Source organism: Salvelinus fontinalis, chromosome 19 (genome assembly GCF_029448725.1).
Source record: "Salvelinus fontinalis isolate EN_2023a chromosome 19, ASM2944872v1, whole genome shotgun sequence".
NCBI classification, from domain to species: Eukaryota; Metazoa; Chordata; class Actinopteri; order Salmoniformes; family Salmonidae; genus Salvelinus; species Salvelinus fontinalis.
This window is the reverse complement of record NC_074683.1, coordinates 31,758,324-31,780,660: the sequence shown is the minus strand read 5'-3', so window position 1 is coordinate 31,780,660 and position 22,337 is coordinate 31,758,324. Positions and strand designations below refer to the sequence as shown.

General features: G+C 39.1%; 3 protein-coding genes across 3 annotated transcripts; 1 reads left to right on the top strand and 2 right to left on the bottom strand.

The window, feature by feature from the left end:
- Positions 1–3,284: 3,284 nt before the first annotated feature.
- Positions 3,285–4,256, bottom strand: LOC129816614 (gamma-crystallin M3-like). Its single transcript, XM_055871313.1, has 3 exons — positions 4,187–4,256; positions 3,728–3,970; positions 3,285–3,599 (listed from the first exon to the last, which is right to left on the bottom strand). Exons 1-3 carry the CDS (start codon positions 4,214–4,216, stop codon positions 3,324–3,326), a joined length of 549 nt encoding a protein of 182 aa, XP_055727288.1. The 5' UTR covers positions 4,217–4,256; the 3' UTR covers positions 3,285–3,323.
- A 3,028-nt stretch (positions 4,257–7,284) lies between these two features.
- Positions 7,285–8,306, top strand: LOC129816611 (gamma-crystallin M3-like). Its single transcript, XM_055871310.1, has 3 exons — positions 7,285–7,354; positions 7,571–7,813; positions 7,935–8,306. The coding sequence occupies exons 1-3, from the start codon at positions 7,325–7,327 to the stop codon at positions 8,238–8,240; spliced, it is 579 nt and encodes a 192-aa protein (XP_055727285.1). The 5' UTR covers positions 7,285–7,324; the 3' UTR covers positions 8,241–8,306.
- Positions 8,307–12,383: 4,077 nt separating this feature from the next.
- LOC129816170 (beta/gamma crystallin domain-containing protein 2-like) lies at positions 12,384–18,866 on the bottom strand. The gene is made up of 6 exons (XM_055870412.1): positions 18,821–18,866; positions 18,382–18,624; positions 17,968–18,269; positions 13,216–13,276; positions 12,827–13,069; positions 12,384–12,703 (listed from the first exon to the last, which is right to left on the bottom strand). The coding sequence occupies exons 1-6, from the start codon at positions 18,830–18,832 to the stop codon at positions 12,422–12,424; spliced, it is 1,143 nt and encodes a 380-aa protein (XP_055726387.1). The 5' UTR covers positions 18,833–18,866; the 3' UTR covers positions 12,384–12,421.
- Between the last annotated feature and the right edge of the window lie 3,471 nt (positions 18,867–22,337).

The window sequence follows — 22,337 nt, the reverse complement described above, 5'->3', positions numbered from 1 at the left end:
CTGTTTTGTCACCAGAGCACCATATACTTCCCACCACTGCGACCTGTATGCTCTCGTTGGCTGGCCCTCGCTTCATACTCGTCGCCAAACCCACTGGCTCCAGGTCATCTACAAGTCTCTGCTAGGTAAAGCCCTGCCTTATCTCAGCTCGCTGGTCACCATAGCAGCACCTACCTGTAGCACACGCTCCAGCAGGTATATCTCTCTGGTCACCCCCAAAACCAATTCTTCCTTTGGCCGCCTCTCCTTCCAGTTCTCTGCTGCCAATGACTGGAACGAACTACAAAAATCTCTGAAACTGGAAACACTTATCTCCCTCACTAGCTTTAAGCACCAGCTGTCAGAGCAGCTCATAGATTACTGCACCTGTACATAGCCCATCTATAATTTAGCCCAAACAACTACCTCTTTACCTACTGTATTTATTTATTTATTTTGCTCCTTTGCACCCCATTATTTCTATCTCTACTTTGCACTTTCTTCCACTGCAAACCAACCATTCCAGTGTTTTTTTTACTTGCTATATTGTATTTACTTCGCCACCATGGCCTTTTTTATATTTTTATTTATTTATATATATATTTTGTTTGCCTTCACCTCCCTTATCTCACCTCACTTGCTCACATTGTATATAGACTTATTTTTCACTGTATTATTGACTGTATGTTTGTTTTACTCCATGTGTAACTATGTGTTGTTGTATGTGTCGAACTGCTTTGCTTTATCTTGGCCAGGTCGCAATTGTAAATGAGAACGTGTTCTCAATTTGCCTACCTGGTTAAATAAAGGTGAAATAAAAAATAAATAAATAAAAATGATGCTGCCACCCCCGTACTTCACGGTTGGGATGGTGTTCTTCGGCTTGCAAGCATCCCCCTTTTTCCTCCAAACATAACGATGGTCATTATGGCCAAACAGTTCTATTTTTGTTTCATCAAACCAGAGGACATTTCTCCAAAAAGTACGATCTTTGTCCCCATGTGCAGTTGCAAACCGTAGTCTGGCTTTTTTATGGTGGTTTTGGAGCAGTGGCTTCTTCCTTGCTGAGCGGCCTTTCAGGTTATGTCGATATAGGACTCGTTTTACTGTGGATATAGATAATTTTGTACCTGTTTCCTCCAGCATCTTCACAAGGTCCTTTGCTGTTGTTCTGGGATTGATTTGCACTTTTCGCACCAAAGAACGTTCATCTCTAGAAGACAGTGCGTGTCTCCTTCTTGAGCGGTATGACGACTGCGTGGTCCCATGGTGTTTATACTTGTGTATAGCCATTTGGAAATTGCTCCCAAGGATGAACCAGACTTGTGGAGGTCTACAATTTTTTTCTGAGGTCTTGGCTGATTTCTTTTGATTTTCCCATGATGTCAAGTAAAGAGTCGCTGAGTTTGAAGGTAGGCCTTGAAATACATCCACAGGTACGCCTCCAATTGGCTCAAATGATATCAATTAGCCTCTCAGAAACTTCTAAAGCCATGACATAATTTTCTGGAATTTGTGGAGTGGTAGAAAATGAGTTTTAATGACTCCAACCTAAGTGTATGTAATCTTCCGACTTCAACTGCATATACAGTGGGGAGAACAAGTATTTGATACACTGCCGATATTGCAGGTTTTCCTACTTACAAAGCATGTAGAGGTCTGTAATTTTTATCATAGGTACACTTCAACTGTGAGAGACAGAATCTGAAACAAAAATCCAGAAAATGACATTGTATGATTTTTAAGTAATTAATTTGCATTTTATTGCATGACATAAGTATTTGATCACCTACCAACCAGTAAGAAATCCGGCTCTCACAGACCTGTTAGTTTTTCTTTAAGAAGCCCTCCTGTTCTCTACTCATTACCTGTATTAACTGCACCTGTTTGAACTCATTACCTGTATAAAAGACACCTGTCCACACACTCAATCAAACAGACTCCAACCTGTCCACAATGGCCAAGACCAGAGAGCTGTGTAAGGACATCAGGGCTACAATTGTAGACCTGCACAAGGCTACAGTAGTTATATTTGGTTTGTTTTTAGTCCTGGCCTTCCTCAATTTCTGATGTCCATCCAGTTTGATTTCTATTTGTAACTATGCTATTTCACAACATTTCTGAACCTATATACATTTTACAGACCCCGTATGTTTTATATTTGTTATCTTGTTGTTATTAGTCCCACCCTTCAGCTCCATTCAACTCCTCCCAGCTGTCTCTTAATAGCTATCTCTATTTGCCATGTATTTTTCAACTGTGCTGTGATGCTTCACAAAAGTACTGAACATTTCTATTCTCATAGCTTCTACAGATTGTAAATTATAGATAAACATTTTTTTCTAAAATAATTATTATATTATTGAACGATTGACTATGACTTTTCTAAACAATAATGATTAGTTGTTGCTCAGTGAGCAACTGTGTGGAATGGTTTCCAAAGAGGGGCCAGCCACGTGGCCTTTAATGTCCCTGGAAAAATCCTGGTTTGATGTTAAAATCTTGTATACCAGTATGTATATTTCTATACAAAACATTGTCTGTTATGTACGCTTAATAAATGTAATATTATGAAGTCCTTATGTAGGCACTCTTCAAATAAAGTGTTACCCAAAAGTATTTGTGAGTCAATGAAGCTGTTCAGCTAATCATATTGCCAATGATCCACTAGATACTGCACTGTATATTGTATCATTTTAGCATGATTGGTCTCAGCTATATGACAATGATTGCCGGTGTGTGAACAAGAAATCAAATCAAATCAAATGTTATTAGATTTGATTTCTTGTTCACACACCTGCAACCATTGTCATATAGCTGAGACCAATTATGCTAACATGATACAACATACAGTACAGTAAATTATATTACATTCATTAATCAGTAGGTACAATTGGTGTCACACTTAAAAAAGGGATACATTAAAGGGATAGTGTGAGACTTTGGCAATTAAGACCTTTTCTACTTACCCAGAGTCAAATTAACTGATGGATGAAATGTTTATGTCTATGGTAGTGGAACTAGCGTTAGTGCTATGACTGGAAGTCTACCAGAACAGCTAGCATTCTAGATTATTCAGAGTTCATCTGACTATGAGTAAGTAGAAAAAGGGCTTAAAATCACTTAAAATAGGTTTGTGAATTATTTTACTCAATGGTTTATATATAGTAGCAAACAATATATGTAATGGTTTATTGTATATAGTAGCATGAGTCAATGATACACATCATGCTCATGAACCTAATATCGCTTATGCTGTGCCCCAATACCAAAATATTGAAATAATGTAACACACTCAATTGTTTTGGATTACTAATCACTTTTATTTGGTCAATATAAGATATCTAACACATATCAGTGATACGCCTCATGCTCATGAACCTCATGCCACTCATGCCCATCTCTCTGAAGCTCCTGTACTCTCCAGGTCTCATGTACATCTGCCTGCCTCTGAAGTGGGGCTGCTCGTACATCAGCCAGTGGCCGTCCATCACGTTGCAGGACTGGCAGTCGGACATACGGTAACGCTCCTGGATGGAGTCACAGTCGTCCATCATCTCGTGCATCTGACCTCCGAAGTTCTCCCTCTCGTAGATCCTCATCTTGTAGTTTCCACGGTGCTGTTAGGAGGAAAGAACATCATAGGGTTACTTTATTGATCAGTGAAACTTCATGCAAACTCATTTTGTTGAGAATACCACCATCAAAAGATACTTTCTTTTCAAAGATTAATCTATGTTCAACCTACCATGGGGATCATGCGACAGGACCTGAAACCATCGCTCATTCCCATCATACTCTGGTAGTCAGAGTACTCTCCCCTCTTCATGAAGTACTGGTTTCCCATGTAGTTGGGGCGCTCGTACACCATGAAGCATCCACTCTGGACCCTGCAGGATTGGCACCTGCTCATGTAGGAGGAAATGTCGGGGCAGTCGGAGCTGCACTCATAAGAGCGGCCCTGGAAGTTCCTGTCCTCGTAGAAGGTGGCCTGAAAATCAAAAATGATCATTTCTTGAAATTAAACAATTGTACAAAACAAACATTTTAGATACATTTGCGATGCTATTCAGTCACAATGGTAACCAGGTTACCATCGGAATAAGTACAACTATCATGTTGTAGTTTAGGGTGCTAGAGCATTACAACCCTTTAGTAGAACAAACTATGAAAATTAAAGAATAAATAAAATAAAAAACGACCTTACCCTGCCCATGTTCATGCTGGTGTTGGACATGTTTGCTCACTGTACTGCTGGTTTCTGCTCCTGAACTGACTTCCTAACGGGTTTAACCCTTTCTTTTATACCTGACCAAACCTAAAGAATCCCTAGCTCCATTGTTCAAACCCCTGACCCAGCACCATGCTATAGAGGCCTATTGAGGCCACTGAGGTGACGTCCACATTTCCAGGGACTGGATCCCTCAGGTCCTATTGTAACCATCGATGGCCACTAGATTATCACCAGTTGATCTCTCCTTAAACCATAAATACGTACTAAAATCACCTGCACAACTGATTTCAATTGCAACCATTATTGACCAGCAAATTACTGCTCCCTTAAGCTGATGTCAGTGTTAACATTTTAGTCCTGCTTGCTGTCAGAATCTTTGAAGACTTTTTCAGCCTCTGCTCTATATACATATATTCAATATAAGGAAGGTGTTCTTGTTTTGTACACTCAGCGTATATCTAAGTAAATAAACAGAGCTCTCTACACCAACAGAGCTCTCTGTTTCACTGTAGACAGGGTTCCTGGATGAAGATTGAATCTAATCCTGAACTATAAAGAATGTTGCTATGATAGCTAACATTAGATAATGTAGCTATCTGATAGAAAATGTTACCAGACTAGCCAGCTGGAAAACAACTTTGTCTGGCTTGTTATGAAGCCCATTGAACACTGGAAATGTAACTACAAGGTGTGTATTTTGGTCATCTTTAAATTAGAACAGTTGGACAAACTGTTTGCCTCTGTATTTCCTGTGTTTGCTGCTGCCCACGACACTGGGTAAACTGTGGGGAGGCAGGTAGCCTAGTGGTTAAGAGTGTTGGGCTAGCAACAGAAAGGTCAGAAATTCAAATCCCTGCACTGACTAGGTGAAAAATCTGTCAATGTGCTCTTGAGCGATGCACTTAACCCCAATTGCTCCTGTAAACTGCTCTGAACAAGAATGTCTGCTAAATGACATAAATGTAAAATCCATCTAATGCTATAAAGTGGCTCTGGGTACAACTTGTGACTTAACAAAAAAATTGGTTCTGGCTCCTCCCACAGCTTCTCATTTCTCGGGGTTGTGATGTTAACTATGGGGTTGTGCAGTGAGTCCCTCGGAAGTATAGTAAATCAGCTACGTTTGTTCAGTGATTTGGCAGATTGTGTACGCTTGCTTATCCTTCCTTCCTCTTTAAAATAGCATAATTAAGTAGCTTGCTAGCAAACAAGCAAACACAAAGTCACCTTAATAACGTCAATGATGCATTGTCTGTAATTCTGAAGATATCTCGAAAAAGTTTTCAAATAAAAGTTCCCAGATATAAAATATAAGGCTTTTAGCACACAATGTTGTATGTTTCTTAAAATAAAAAAAACATACATTTGAATATAGTTGTGTAATATCAGATATCTCTTCACATATTACATTTCATAATATATTTAGTATGATATGTTACGTCCTGCATTTTTTTTGTTGCAAATTTTCTGTTATTTGTACAGTGCATTGGGAAGGTATTCAGACCCCTTGACTTTTTCCTCATTTTGTTACCTCACAGCCTTAATAAAAAAACATACCCTCATCAATCTACACACAATACCCCATAATGATGACGCAAAAAGCATTTTTCTTTAGATTTTTTTGCATATTTAAAAAAATTAAAACAGACAAAATCATATTTACATAAGTATTCAGACCCTTTACTCCGTACTTTGTTGAAGCACCTTTGGCAGCGATTCCAGCCTCGAGTCTTCTTGGCACACCTGTATTTGGGGAGTTTCTCCCATTCTTCTCTGAAGATCCTCTCAAGCTCTGTCAGGTTGGATGGGGAGCATTGCAGCAGAGCTATTTTCAGGTCTCTCCAGAAATGTTCGATCGGGTTCAAGTCAGGGCTTTGGGTGGATCACTCAAGGACATTCAGAGACTTGTCGCAAAGCCACTCCTGCATTGTATTTTTTTTGTGCTCAGGGTCGTTGTCCTGTTGGATGGTAAACCTTTGCCACAGTTTGAGGTCCTGAGCACTCTGGAGTAGGTTTTCATCAAGGATCTCTCTGTACTTTGCTCCATTCATCTTTGCCTCGACACTGACTAGTCTCCCAGTCCCTGCCGCAGGAAAACATCCCAACAGCATGATGCTGCCACCACCATGCTTCACAGTAAAGTACTTAATTGTTACCCAGAAATAATTTGATATTGAGATAAAACGGCTGCATTGGGTATTTTAAGATCACACTAGTTACCCACTAGGCACACACTAGTTACCCACTAGGCACACACTGGTTACCCACTAGGCACACACTAGTTACCCACTAGGCACACACTAGTTACCCACTAGGCACACACTGGTTACCCACTAGGCACACACTAGTTACCCACTAGGCACACACTGGTTGAATCAATGTTGTTTCCACGTCATTTCAATGAGTAGGAATGTCGGTCTACGTTAAGCCACTTTGAACAAAACATATATACCTATTGATTCTTGAAGAATATAACTTATAAATGCATCATGACCTTAGTTTAACTGTTGTACCCCATCAGAACCCAAAATATGAGCTTGTTTGAATCCAAGTAAATATTGTACATGTGAACAAATGCTGTATAGCCTCCAAACATGTTTAAAACAGTAATTATCATATAGTGGATGGTCAGTCCTTACATCCAGAGCTCTGTCTATGCATTTGAGAGTGATTACATTTCTCCAGGTACATCTTTCAGCTTTTTACCAAAACAGAGGTGGGGTGTGCTTTGTTATTGTTTCAACTGTAGATTTCCCCTTTAAGTCAATATGTGTGATTTCTTCTAAATGTCTTAAATCGTGTGCAATCTTTTTTAAAAGTATTGCTCAATGTATGGAGAACCTTCCATTTCAAGGCTGTTACTAGCTACTCTCAAAAGTCTTTGTGTTACTTTGTTTGAGAAACAGCCAATTGATAAGCAGGCTTTCTAAAGACAGTGAGGGATCCAGTCCCTGGAAATGTGGCCTCAGTGCGCCTCTATAGCATGGTGCTGGGTCAGGGGTTTGAACAATGGAGCTAGGGATTCTTTAGGTTTGGTCAGGTATAAAAGAAAGGGTTAAACCCGTTAGGAAGTCAGTTCAGGAGCAGAAACCAGCAGTACAGTGAGCAAACATGTCCAACACCAGCATGAACATGGGCAGGGTAAGGTCGTTTTTTATTTTATTTATTCTTTAATTTTCATAGTTTGTTCTACTAAAGGGTTGTAATGCTCTAGCACCCTAAACTACAACATGATAGTTGTACTTATTCCGATGGTAACCTGGTTACCATTGTGACTGAATAGCATCGCAAATGTATCTAAAATGTTTGTTTTGTACAATTGTTTAATTTCAAGAAATGATCATTTTTGATTTTCAGGCCACCTTCTACGAGGACAGGAACTTCCAGGGCCGCTCTTATGAGTGCAGCTCCGACTGCCCCGACATTTCCTCCTACATGAGCAGGTGCCAATCCTGCAGGGTCCAGAGTGGATGCTTCATGGTGTACGAGCGCCCCAATTACATGGGAAACCAGTACTTCATGAAGAGGGGAGAGTACTCTGACTACCAGAGTATGATGGGAATGACCGATGGTTTCAGGTCCAGCCGCATAATCCCCATGGTAGGTTGAGATATTTCATCTAAAGCTAGAAGAATCTTGTCATTGAATAGAAATCTCTCATATCACACAAGTTTATAAATAATTTATCTGATCAATGAAACCTGTTCTGTCCTCCTAACAGCATCGTGGAAACTTCAGGATGAGGATCTACGAGAGGGAGAACTTCGGAGGTCAGATGCACGAGATGATGGACGACTGTGACTCCATCCAGGAGCGTTACCGTATGTCCGACTGCCAGTCCTGCAACGTGATGGACGGCCACTGGCTGATGTACGAGCAGCCCCATTACAAAGGCAGGCAGATGTACATGAGGCCTGGAGAGTACAGGAGCTTCAGAGAGATGGGCATGGGAATGGGAGGCATGGGCAGCATGAGTGGTATGAGGTTCATGAGCATGAGGCGTATCATGGACAACATGTCTGTGTAAATTCTTCAAATGTTGTATGAACATGGTTGATTAAATTGTTTCCAATTTTAAAACTGCTAAATTGTCTTCTGTTTGTGATGCTTTTAGTCAGAGCACTTCCTGTTTGAGCATTTGACTATTTCACTCCCCACATCTTTAACATTTCAACGTTTCTGTGTAGGTATGATTCTGTACAGTAGATTTAAAAACACTTTTTTTTAATTAGGCAAGTCAGGTAAGAACAAATTCTTATTTACTATGACGGCCTACCCCGGCCAAACCCGGACAACACTTGGCCAATTGTACGCCGCCCTATGGGACTCCCAACCACGGCTGGATGTGATACAGCCTGGAATCAAACCAGAGTGTCTGTAGTGACGCCTCTAGCACTGAGATGCAGTGACTTAGACCACTGCGCCACTTGGGAGCCTAATGTACTGTAGGCTAGATGTAAAATAATATCCAGTGATATCTCAGATCTTTCATTTCCTGACATGCTATTTTGCAGTGCACAATTGTAAGGATTTTCAAATAAACAAACTTTCAAAATCAAGGTAACAGTTATCTAAAACAATAAATATAGGGTGAGGGGAAGGTGAGCCACAATTAATTAGCATTTGTTTCCTTATCTAATATCTACAAAAGTAAGTATAAAAGTAGAAGAAAATAAGTACTATGTAACAATGTGTACCTAAATGTGTACCTACATATTTACCTTAATGTGTACTGTACCTAAATGTGTAGTGTACTGTACCTAAATTTGTGCTTTACCTAAATGTTTACCTAAATGTGTACTGTACCTAAATGTGTACCTAAATGTGTATTGTACCTAAATGTGTACCTAAATGTGTACTGTACCTACTGTAAATGTGTACTGTACCTAAATGTGCACCTAAATGTGTACCTAAATGTGTACTGTACCTAAATGTGTACCTAAATGTGTACGGTACCTAAATGTGTACCTAAATGTGTACTGTACCTAAATGTGTTAAAAATTGAGAATTTCAAGAAGCGATAATTGAGAATTTCAATTAGCATTTTTCTACGGCTGGCCAAGCTTTCCACCTAGCTACCCCTACCCCGGTCAACAGCCCTGCACCCCCACAGCAACTTGCCCAAGCCTCCCCCATATCTCCTTCACCCAAATTCAGATAGCTGATGTTCTGAAAGAGCTGCAAAATCTGGACCCTAGAAATCAGCCGGGCTAGACAGCTGGGCTGGACCCTCTCTTTCTAAAATTAACCGCCAAAATTGTTGCAACCCCTATTACTAGCCTGTTCAACCTCTCTTTTGTATCGTCTGAGATCCCCAAAGATTGGAAAACTGCAGCGGTCATCCCCCTCTTCAAAGGGGAGACACTCTAGACCCAAACTGCTACAGACCTATATTTATCCTACCCTGCCTTTCTAAGGTCTTCGAAAGCCAAGTTAACAAACAGATCACCGACCATTTTGAATCCCACCGTACCTTCTCCGCAATGCAATCTGGTTTCCGAGCTGGTCATGGGTGCACCTCAGCCACGCTCAAGGTCCTAAATTATATCATAACCACCATCGATAAGAAACAATACTGTGCAGCTGTATTCATCAACCTGGCCAAGGCTTTCGACTCTGTCAATCACCACATTCTTATCGGCAGACTCAACAGCCTTGGTTTCTCAAATGACTGCCTCGCCTGGTTCACCAACTACTTCTCAGACAGAGGTCAGTGTGTTAAATCAGAGGGCCTGTTGTCCGGACCTCTGGCAGTCTCTAAGGGGGTGCCACAGGGTTCAATCCTCGGGCCGACTCTTTTCTCTGTATACATCAATGATGTCGCTCTTGCTGCTGGTGACTCTCTGATCCACCTCTACGCAGACGACACCATTCTGTATACCTCTGGCCCTTCTTTGGACACTGTGTAAACTAACCTCCAGACAAGCTTCAATGCCATACAACTCTCCTTCCGTGGCCCCCAACTGCTCTTAAATGCAAGTAAAACTAAATGCATGCTTTTCAACCGATCGCTGCCCACAACGGCCCGCCTGCCCAGCATCACTACTCTGGACGGTTCTGACTTAGAATATGTGGACAACTACAAATACCTAGTTGTCTGGTTAGACTGTAAACACCTTCCAGACTCACATTAAGCATCTCCAATCCAAAATTAAATCTAGAATTGGCTTCCTATTTCACAACAAAGCATCCTTCACTCATGCTGCCAAACATACCCTCGTAAAACTGACCATCCTACTGATCCTCGACTTCGGCAATGTCATTTACAAAATAGCCTCCAACACTCTACTCAGCAAATTGTATGCAGTCTATCACAGTGTCACCAAAGTCCCATATACTACCTCCACTGCGACCTGTATGCTCTCGTTGGCTGGCCCTCGTTTCATATTCGTCACCAAACCCACTGGCTCCAGGTCATCTATAAGTCTTTGCTAGGTAAAGCCCCGCCTTATCTCAGCTCACTGGCCACCCCCAAATCCAATTCCTCCTTCGGCCGCCTCTCCTTCCAGTTCTCTGCTGCCAGTGACTGGAATGAACTGCAAAAATCACTGAACCTGGAGACACATATCTCCCTCACTAGCTTTAAGCACCAGCTGTCAGAGCAGCTCATAGATCACTGCACCTGTACATAGCCCACCTGTAATTAGCACATCCAACTACCTCATCCCCATCTATTTTATTTATTTTGCTCCTTTGCACCCCAGTATGTCTACTTGTACACTCATCTTCTGCACATCTATCACTCCAGTGTTTAATTGCTATATTGTAATTATTTCGCCACTATGGCCTATTTATTGCTTTACCGCCATTATCCTACCTCATTTGCACATACTGTGTATAGACTTTTTCTATTGTATTATTGACTGTATGTTTGTTTATTCCATGTGTAACTCTGTGTTGTTGTTTGTGTTGCACTGCTTTGCTTTATCTTGGCCAGGTTGCAGTTGTAAATGAGAACTTGTTCTCAACTAGCCTACCTGGTTAAATAAAGGTTAAATAAATAAAATAAAAATAGAAGTGTACCTAAATGTGTACTGTACCTAATTGTGTACCAAAATGTGTACTGTACCTACATGTGTACCTAAATGTGTATTGTACCTAAATGTGTACCTAACTGTGTATTGTACCTACATGTGTACCTAATGTGTACTGTACCTACTGTTAATGTGTATTGTACCTAAATGTAGACCTAAATGTGTATTGTACCTAAATGTAGACCTAAATGTGTATTGTACCTAAATGTGCACCTAAATGTGTACTGTACCTACTGTAAATGTGTATTGTACCTAAATGTGTACCTACATGTGTATTGTACCTACATGTGTACCTAAATGTGTACTGTACCTTAATGTGTACCTAAATGTGTACTGTACCTTAATGTGTACCTAAATGTGTACTGCACCTAAATGTGTACCTAAATGTGTACTGTACATTAATGTGTCCCTAAATGTGTACTGCACCTAAATGTGTACCTACATGTGTAGCTAAATACATGTATTTTATATTTTTCCTACCGATCTACACAACCTTCTCTTTTTCAAAATGAAAGAAAAATTATAGAAAATGTTCCTAATACAAAATAAAAACAAAAACATATTTGGAATTAATTTGGAAAATATTCTATCATTTTTGTCTTACTTTGAACATGTGGAGTAGGTTGTGTACATCAGTAGGACAAACATCTAATATAATCATATTTTTAGATTACATTATAAGGCTTTGCAAGGGATGTGTAGACTTTCACTAGGCACTGTAGCTACACATTGATACATAGTACTTACAACTTTGACACTTGTTTGCGATATGTGTAATCACACCTTGACTGGTTTCATAGATATACGATTTGTAAACAAATGCAAATTAATTGTTGCTAATGTTCCTCTCACTCTATAATCATTGTTGTAGATAACTCTGTTATCTGGATTTTGAAAGTTGGTTTCTTTGAAAATCCTTAAAATTGTCCATCGCAAAATAGCATGTAAAGATCTGAGATATCCCTGGATATTATTTTACATCCAGCATACATCTATTGTACACATTCATATCTACAGTACACAGAAACTTTGAAATGTTAAAGATGTAGGGAGTGAAATAGTGAAATGCTTAAACATGGAGTGTTCTGAGTGTAATAATCACAAAAGAAGACAATTTAGCAGTTAGTAGTATTTGAAAACATTTTAATCAACAATTTTCATACATTTGAGGACTTTACATAGACATGTTGTCCATGATACGTCTCATGCTCATGAACCTCATTCCACTCATACCCATATCCCTGAAGCTCCTGTACTCTCCAGGCCTCATGTACATCTGCCTGCCTTTGTAATGGGGCTGCTCGTACATCAGCCAGTGGCCGTCCATCACGTTGCAGGACTGGCAGTCGGACATACGGTAACGCTCCTGGATGGAGTCACAGTCGTCCATCATCTCGTGCATCTGACCTCCGAAGTTCTCCCTCTCGTAGATCCTCATCCTGAAGTTTCCTTTGTGCTGTTAGGAGGAAATAACAGGTTTCATTGATGAGATAAATTATATATTAAACTTGTGTATTAAGAGAGTTTTATTTTCAATGACAAGATTAGTCTATTTTAAGATGACATATTTTCAACATACCATGGGGATCATGCGGCTGGACCTGATGCAGTCATTCATTCCCATCATGCGCTGGTAGTCAGAGTACTCTCCCCTCTTCATGAAGTACTGGTTTCCCATGAAGTTAGGGCGATCGTACACCATGAAGCAGCCACTCTCAACCCTGCAGGAGTGGCACCTGCTCAGGTAGGACGACATGTCGGGGCAGTCCTGGCTGGTCTCATAGGAACGACCCTGGAAGTTCTTGTCCTCGTAGAAGATGATCTGAAAACACAACAATAAATTATATGGAAATATTATTATCAAATAAATATTTTGAAAGATATTGCAATTATGATTTCCTTTGAACCAGCCATTAGTCAAGCATTAAACGTACAACTTAAAATGATAGTATGAAACACTCTGCCTACCTTGCCCATCATGGTTGCGGTTGTTTCTTTGAGCTGTGCTGCTGCTGCACTGGTGTCCTGCCTGTTTTAACACTTACTTTTATACCTGACCTAACCCAGAGAATCTGTGGGTCCCATTGTGTAAACCCCTGACCCAGCAACACAGTATAGAGGCCTGTAGAGTGCTGAAGTGCTTTCCCTACATTTCCATGTGACTGGGTCCCTAGAAGACTTTAGAATAGGTTTTTCCATTTAGAAGTCAATACAACTGAGCTTTTCAAAGCAGTATACAATGGTCTGTTTTACACATTTCAAAACACACCAGATATTTAGTGAAACATGTTCAGTGAAAGTGTTATTTTGCCTGAGTTCGTTTTTAATGCTATAGCCGTGACATAATCCATAAATCTATACCAACAGCTTTCATTTTGGATTCATGTGCCAGTTAACTACTGTGTATAGATGCAAACAAATGAGTTAAGAAAATATATAACAATCACATAGTTTGATGGATATGATATTAGTAGATTGTCACGCCCTGGCCTTAGTATTCTTTGTTTTCTTTATGTTTTTTAGTTAGGTCAGGGTGTGACATGGGGAATGTATGTGTTTTGTAGTGTCTAGGGGTGTTGTATGTGTATGGGTCAGAGTAGAGGGTAGTTGTCTAGTTATGTCTATGGCTGCCTAGATTGGTTCTCAATCAGAGACAGCTGTCATTCATTGTCTCTGATTGGGAGCCATATTTAAGGCAGCCATAGGCAGTAGGCTTTTGTGGGTAGTTGTCTATGTTGTACGTTTGTAGCTTGTGGTTGCACTTACGTCTTTAGCTTCACGATCGTTTGTTGTTTTGTTTTCGTTTTGTAATATTGTTCGTTGCACGTTTTTTTCCCTTCTCTAAAATAAAAGAGATGTATTTTGCACACGCTGCTCCTTGGTCCACTCTCTCTCACGAAGACGATCGTGACATAGATACATATTACAGTGTCGTTAAATAGTCACTCTTAATGAAAACGAAATTGCCAGAACATTTATAATTGATTATAAATGTATTAATTATATATTTCCCTCATTCGACCATAAAAGTTGACCTATAATCTCTACTATAGTTCACTGCCTCATTTTCTCTTTATTAGAGGTGTAATATAGCTTGAATTCCCCATATTTATCATTGCAGTGTTCAGATTAATTCTAACATGATATTTGCTATTTAGCAGACACTTCTGTCCAAAGCGACTTCATCAGTGAAAGAATGCATTTTCGCATGGGTGACCCCAGGAGCAATTGAACCCACGACCCTGACGTTGCTATGGACATGCTCCTACCAACTGACCCACACAGGACCACTAAACATAATTTCCCGGGGCAGAATGATAACTTGAATTCTGCTTGCATACCTCAATCTATAACTCAAAACTCCAATTCAGTGTATGACTTTTGTGAAAGTCTAAATTAAGGTGTTAAATTAGGATTAAGCTCTCGCAGAACACTGTAACATATTTTGTAGTTTTGGAAACCCTGCTTTAGGATGTTTTATTCTGGCCTTTGGTTTTTGTTATTGTTTAATCATTATACTATATTTGCTTCAACCTCTACAAGTCTAAGCAATTGGGAGGGATTTTACTAAGCTAACATAAGGAATTGTTTTAAGCTGTTCATACCATGGATCATTTAGCTATTTGATTTTGAATTTTAGGACCCCTTTAGGTAGAAATTTGCCTTTACTACTATAGTCCATAGAAGCGCATTATTAAATAACACATTCATAAATAGAATAAAGGAGAGTAAAAAAATAAATCATGAGGAACACGTTTTTGAAGTGTTTGTCCGATATCTAAGAGATATAAAGAAAGCTCAGGAAATATTAACGTTTTTTTTTTACACATACAGTGGGGAGAACAAGTATTTGATACACTGCCGATTTTGCAGGTTTTCCTACTTACAAAGCATGCAGAGGTCTGTAATTTTTTATCATGGGTACACTTCAACTGTGAGAGACGGAATCTAAAACAAAAATCCAGAAAATCACATTGTATGATTTTTAAGTAATTAATTTGCATTTTATTGCATGACGTAAGTATTTGATACATCAGAAAAGCAGAACTTAATATTTGGTACAGAAACCTTTGTTTGCAATTACAGAGATCATACGTTTTTTAAATTATGTTACTTTCGGGTGCGTCAATAGACTCTTAAGGAGGCCCAATGCAGCCATTTCTATCTCAATATCAAATCATTTCTGGGTAACAATTAAGTACCTTACTGTGATTGTTTTCAATTAAAATGGTCAAAAAGAAACAAAAATAGCTTCTTAGCAAAGAGCAATTTCTGTATGTATGTCACGTTCTGACCTTTATTTCCTTTGTTTTGTCTTTATTTAGTATAGTCAGGGCGTGAGTTGGGGTGGGCAGTTTATGTTTGTATTTCTATGTTTTGCTATTTCTGTGTTTGGCCTGATATGGTTCTCAATCAGAGGCAGCTGTCAATCGTTGTCCCTGATTGGGAACCATATTTAGGTAGCCTGTTTTGTGTTGGGTTTTGTGGGTGGTTGTTTTCTGTCTTTGTGTGTCTGCACCAGACAGTACTGTTTCGGTTTTTCACATTTGTTGTTTTTGTATTTTGAGTGTTCACCTTCATTAAACAAGATGAACAATTACCACGCTGCACCTTGGTCCTCTTCTTCTCCCCCAGACGACAACCGTTGCAACGTATATATAATATGTCCCCCCCACTTCTTAAACCAAAGATGCGCCTCTGTGTAAATGTGAAATTTTTGTTCATAATTTTTTAAAATTTTGCAGAAAAATCAAATAACCTGTTTTTGCTTTGTCATTATGGGGTATTGTGTGTATTGATGAGGGGAAAAAATGATTTAATAAATTTTAGAATAAGGCTGTAATGTAACAAAATGTGGAAGAAGTCAAGGGGTCTGAATTACTTTCCAAATGCACTGTAAGTGGTGAAGATTTATGCACTTGATGGTGTTGTAAAATTGTATGTATTGTATGACTTGAGGATTAATAATGGTATATTTTGTTGAAGTTGAAGCTACTGTACATAACCGCTCCGTTATTGGCAACTTAACTTTTTTTTTGCATCAGCTATTTGAACAACTTTTCTTAACATGAAGGCAGCAGGGTAACTTTGAAATATAGATATGAAATACCCTGCTTTTGTAACGGTGTTCCTCCTCCTCTTCATCCGAAGATGAGGAGCATGGATTGAACCAAGGCGCAGCGTTTTGAAATTACATAATTTTAATTAAACAAGACGGGAAAAACACGAAACGAAACCACTTGAAATAATTAACAAAACGAATGTAGACAAACCTGAACATACGAACTTACATAAAACCCGAAGAACGCACAACAGGAAAAATGACTACATAAAACGAAGAACGCACGAAACAGTCCCGCATGGTGCAACAAACACTAACACAGGAGACAACCACCCACAACGAACACTGTGAAACAACCTACCTAAATATGACTCTCAATTAGAGGAAACGCCAAACACCTGCCTCTAATTGAGAGCCATACCAGGCAACCCTAAACCAACATAGAAACAGAAAACATAGAATACCCACCCAAACTCACGTCCTGACCAACTAACACATACAACAAACTAACAGAAATAGGTCAGGAACGTGACAGCTTTGATAATATGTTATCAGAAGTTATGTCAAATCAGGAAATCAAGTTGAGATTGGAAAAAAAATTATAATATACAACTTAGCATTTTAAGTCTGGTAACTAATTTTTAAAAGTTGAAACAGTAAATATTTTTATGGTAAGATTGTTTGACAGCATCTTATCAGCCAGTAACAACCAATAACAGAGATTTTCACTTTATGAACTCCCACTCCCACGTACCCCCTCCCAATTTCACCACTGCTGGTGTAACCGCTGAGAGTTTAACATAGAACATGCAAATGGTTTGTGACTGATGTTCTGAACAAAATAAGGCAACTGTGTGAAAATCTTCTGGACATATTACATGTCTAATTATTTGCCTTCATTAAAGGTCCAAAGCAGCCATTTTTATCTCAATATCAAATAATTTCTAGGTAACAATTAAGTAACTTAATGTGATTGTTTTCAATTAAAATGGTCAAAAAGAAACAAAATAGGTTCTTAGCAAAGGCAATTTCTGCAATATGTGTGACTTATAGATCTTTAATTTTCATTGAAAGCATGTCTAAGAAGCGGTAGATCTGTTCTATGTGTGCTATTTCTATGCTTCCCATTCTTAAGTTTAGTTTTTGTGTACACCATGTACACCAGCTTCAAACAGCTGAAAATCCAATTATTTTGGATATAGAAAATATATTTCACAGTTTTTAATTATACACCAATTGTTATAGATGTAATTATGTCGAAGTGAATCAATTTCAACTACATTTTGTCTGTAAATGTAGGTTAAGTAACCATGTCTCAGAAACTGAAATAAGTATTTTTAAGAAATGTTTTGTTTCTTTTAAAAAGCACACAAATTCTCCTTTTTCGTTCTTTATATTATTTTCTTATAATTTGTACGTATTTTATTTCTTGCTTTTTTGTATAACAAAATATTTTGTATTAGCATGTAGTAGATAGTTGTGATTTTTAAAAACATTTTATGTGGTATTTAAATTAAAGTAAATATACCATGTCACTGATAACAAATCACTCAAACTCAGATTTTGTGGTTAAAATGCTTATATTTTTTAACCTTTCATGAATCGTCCCACAGAGACCAACCAGAAATACATTTTTCATTAAACATTGGAGCATTTACATAGACATGTTGTCCATGATACGCCTCATGCTCATGCACCTCATGCCACTCATGCTGCCCATGCCGCCCATTCCCATGCCCATCTCTCTGAAGTTCCTGTACTCTCCAGGCCTCATGTACATCTGCCTGCCTCTGAAGTGGGGCTGCTCGTACATCAGCCAGTGGCCGTCCATCACGTTGCAGGACTGGCAGTCTGACATACGGTAACGCTCCTGGATGGAGTCACAGTCGTCCATCATCTCGTGCATCTGACCTCCGAAATTCTCCCTCTCGTAGATCCTCATCCTGAAGTTTCCTTTGTGCTGTTAGGAGGAAAGAACATTATAGGGTTACTTTATTGATCAGTGAAATTATTAACAAACTCATTTTGTATGAGAATACCACCATCAAAACATTTACCAACGTTCAACCTACCATGGGGATCATGCGGCAGGACCTGATGCACTCCCTCATTCCCATCATACTCATGTAGTCAGAGTACTCTCCCCTCTTCATGAAGTACTGGTTTCCCATGAAGTTAGGGCGATCGTACACCATGAAGTTGCCGCTCTCAACTCTGCAGGAGTGGCACTTGCTCAGGTAGGAGGTCAACTCAGGGCAGTCGGAGCTGGTCTCATAGGAACGACCCTGGAAGTTCTTGTCCTCGTAGAAGATGATCTGGGGATGACATAGGGTCTGTGAGTAATACTGTCATGAAGAAAGAAGCTCAATAGATAATTAACTAAATCGACATTGAACTTGAACTACATTCACCCCAAAACTATGTCCGACATTATGAAATTGTTGTAGATGTCAAACAGTCTATCACATATAGATAGAAGAATCAGAGGGAAAATTATGCTCAGGTTCATACCTTGCCCATCATGATGACGTTTGTTCTTCAGAACCGCGCTGTGACTGCACTGAATTCCTGTCTGTGTTAGCCCTAACTTTTATACCTGTCCAACACCCAAAGAATCTGTAGCCTCTCATTGTGTAAAGTCCTGACTCAACAACACAGCACAGGGGCTACTGTTCAGTGTGGACTTCAAAGGGTTATTATCTGTCTCTGTATGCTTTTCTGTCGCAGGTGCATCTGTGTCCATATTGTGTTCAACATATAAAGAGTAAAACAGAAGATTCTAAACATTCATGACAACGTATTATACATATAGTGTATATTATTGGCTCTACGTATGTAAAAACATATGGTTGTTACATCAGGTATTATAGCAATATGGCAATTGAACCTGACATTCGTGTCTGTCTTTATTCATTATTGTAGAATAGCATTCTGAAACATATTCCTCAGAAATATGTTATTAAATACTTAAGACTTTGTCATTATTCTGGCCTAATGATACCAACAAAGGGCATACGTTCTTAGGAATATATTTATATTGATGAGCTCAAAGTCTACAAATAGGAATTGTATATAATTTAGACCTGTGTTTATTTAATGTCACTTGCTTTCATCACAGTAATAGTTTATGCTCAAAGTGTCTCTTGTCAATACAAAAATGATATGCAGAAATCTTCAGTAAATGTATTCAAACATCAGATGGCCACTATGTAACTAGTAACTATGAAGATTTTTTATTTCACTTTCATCACCTGTCCACTAATGCCCAGCAATCATTTAGGAATTTACACTGTAGATAATGTATATGCAGGTATAATTGCAATGTAGGTACACACTATTCACTTACAGTGCCTTCAGAAAGTATTCATAGCCCTTGACTTATTCCACATTTTGTTGTGTACAGCCTGAATTCAAAATTGATTCAATAGATTGTTTTCTCATCTACACATGATACTCCATAATGACAAAGTGAAAACATGTTTTTAGACATTTTTGCAAATTTATTGAAAATAAAATACAGAAATATCTAATTTACAAAAATAACTCACACCCCTGAGTCAATACTTTGTACAGTAGACACACCCTTGGCAGCAATTACAGCTGTGAGTATTTCTCAAAGAGGTTTCCACACCTGGATTGTGCAACATTTGCCCATTAATCTTAAAAAAAAAAAAATTGGTTGTTGATCATTGCTAGACAACCATTTTCTGGTCTTGCCATAGATTTTCAAGGAGATTTAAGTCAAAACTGTAACTAGGCCACTCAGGAACATTCACTGTCTTCTTGGTAAGATACTCCAGTGTATATTTGACCTTGTGTTTTAGTTTATGAACCTGTTGAAATGTGAATTCATGGTGAAATCCCTGAGCGGTTACCTTACTCTCCGGCAATTGAGTTTGGAAAGATGCCTGTACATTTGTAATGACCAGGTTTGTTGATACACCATCCAAAGTGAAATTAATAACTTCACCATGCTCACCATGCACCAACTTCACCATATGTTTACCCATCTACCAATAGGTGTCCTTCTTAGTGAGGCATTTGAAAACCTCCCTGGTCTTTGTGGTTAAATCTGTGTTTGAAATTCCCTGCTCGACTGAGGGACCTTACAGATAATTATATGTGTGGGGTACAGAGATGAGGTAATCATTCAAAAATCATGTTAAACACTATTATTGCACACAGAGTCCGATGCAATCTATTTTGTACGTGACTTGTTTAGCCAATTTTTGCTCCTGAATGTAATTAGTCTTGCAAAGGGGTTGAATAATTAATGACTTAAGACATTTCAGTTTTTCATTTTAAATTAATTAGTACATTTTTTTGTTGCATAATTCCTCTGCCCGTGACGCAGCTGCTTTCCAATCTTTTGGAATCTCAGACGACACGAAAGAGAGGTTGAACAGGCTAGTAATAGGGGTTGCAACAATTTCGGCAGATAATTTTAGAAATAAAGGGTCCAGATTGTCTAGCCCGGTTGATTTGTAGGGGTCCAGATTTTGCAGCTCTTTCAGAACATCAACTGACTGTATTTGGGAGAAGGAGAAATGGGGAAGGCTTGGGCGAGTTGCTGTGGGGGGTGAAGTGCTGTTGTCCGGGGTAGGGGTAGCCAGGTGGAAAGCATGGCTAGCCGTAGAAAAATGCTTATTGAAAATCTCAATTATAGTGGATTTATCGGTGGTGACAGTGTTTCCTGTCCTCAGTGCAGTGGGCAGCTGGGAGGAGGTGTTCTTATTCTCCATGGACTTTACAGTGTCCCAGAACTTTTTTGAGTTTGTGTTGCTCGTTAAATGGTTTTCATTTTGCAATTATTTTCTTTTATAGCAATTCCAAAACATTCTTGATTAGCCTATTTTCCTACCTTGTACATGTATAGTTACTTTGAAGATTTCTTGTGGGATCACTGTTCCCTATCAACCACCTGGTATCATCCAGATACCGAATGGTGCTGGCAGGAGCAACATGACGCTTGCTTCACAAAAACGGAAAGAGCTGCTGTCAAGCCAACCAGTACTCCATTACTATGATTGGGGCAAACCAGTGGTGATATCTGAAGATGAGTCCCAGCATGGTCTCGGAGCAGTATGTCTACAACAAAGTAGGCCAGTGGCATTTGCATCAAGAGCACTGATGCACTGATGGAGACACGTTACACTCAGATAGAGGAGGAGATGTTGGATCTTGTTTTCAGCTGTAAAAAGTTTTATGACTTCATGTACGGGGCGAGCAGTGGTGGTGGAGAGGGACCACCAAACTCTAATCCCTATGCTGCGGAATGCTCTGCACACTGCATCCTCACGTCTGCAGGGGATCATGATGAACCTTCAACGCTCCAATTCGGATGTGGTTTACAAAAGAGGCAAGGAGCTGTATATAGCTAACGCCCTGTCATGGGCTCACCTCCCTACGACGGACCCGGAGGAATCATACTGTAGGACTTCTCCGAGTCCGTCGTAGGGAGGTGAGCCCATGGCAGGGCGTTAGCTACTGTATACACAGCTCCTTGCCTCATGATGCCATGACTGTGCAGGTTCTGTCCTCTCGTCAGACTGAGGAGTTAAGTTCCCACATAAAAAAATACTATAGTATTCACTGTAGTTTTTTTGCGCTATACTGTACTATTCACTATAGTGTTTACTGTAATATTTACTGTAGTATTCTGTAGTATACTGTAGTGTTTACAGTCAACTATAGTATAAATACCGTGTAAAAGAAAACTGTAGTATATATTATAGTAATTAATGTAGTGTTTTTAGGCTTGTAGAATACTGTAGTACTGCAGTATTGGTGATGACATTACTGTAGTATTTACTATAGTGCTTTTGTTTTATTATCTTTGATTTAGAAGTGGAGGACATATACTTTCAAGAAACCTACTTAAGAAATGTTCAGCTCTTTTCTATAAGCTGTAGGGAACACAATATTTAGTCTATACTTGGCATGTACGTTTCTCACTTACTGTATGAGTGGCACAAATTGCGATATTGGGGAGGGGAATGGGCAGGGTATATGCAAATTAAATACTTTA

Coding starts and splice junctions, on each gene's coding strand:
- LOC129816614 (XM_055871313.1), bottom strand. CDS start 4,216: ATGTCCAACACCAGCATGAACATGGGCAGG. Junction 3,971..4,186: donor CCAGCATGAACATGGGCAGG/GTAAGGTCGTTT, acceptor TTTGATTTTCAG/GCCACCTTCTACGAGGACAG. Junction 3,600..3,727: donor CCTGTCGCATGATCCCCATG/GTAGGTTGAACA, acceptor TCCTCCTAACAG/CACCGTGGAAACTACAAGAT.
- LOC129816611 (XM_055871310.1), top strand. CDS start 7,325: ATGTCCAACACCAGCATGAACATGGGCAGG. Junction 7,355..7,570: donor CCAGCATGAACATGGGCAGG/GTAAGGTCGTTT, acceptor TTTGATTTTCAG/GCCACCTTCTACGAGGACAG. Junction 7,814..7,934: donor CCAGCCGCATAATCCCCATG/GTAGGTTGAGAT, acceptor TCCTCCTAACAG/CATCGTGGAAACTTCAGGAT.
- LOC129816170 (XM_055870412.1), bottom strand. Junction 13,070..13,215: donor CCGCAACCATGATGGGCAAG/GTAGGCAGAGTG, acceptor TTGTGTTTTCAG/ATCATCTTCTACGAGGACAA. Junction 12,704..12,826: donor CCAGCCGCATGATCCCCATG/GTATGTTGAAAA, acceptor TCCTCCTAACAG/CACAAAGGAAACTTCAGGAT.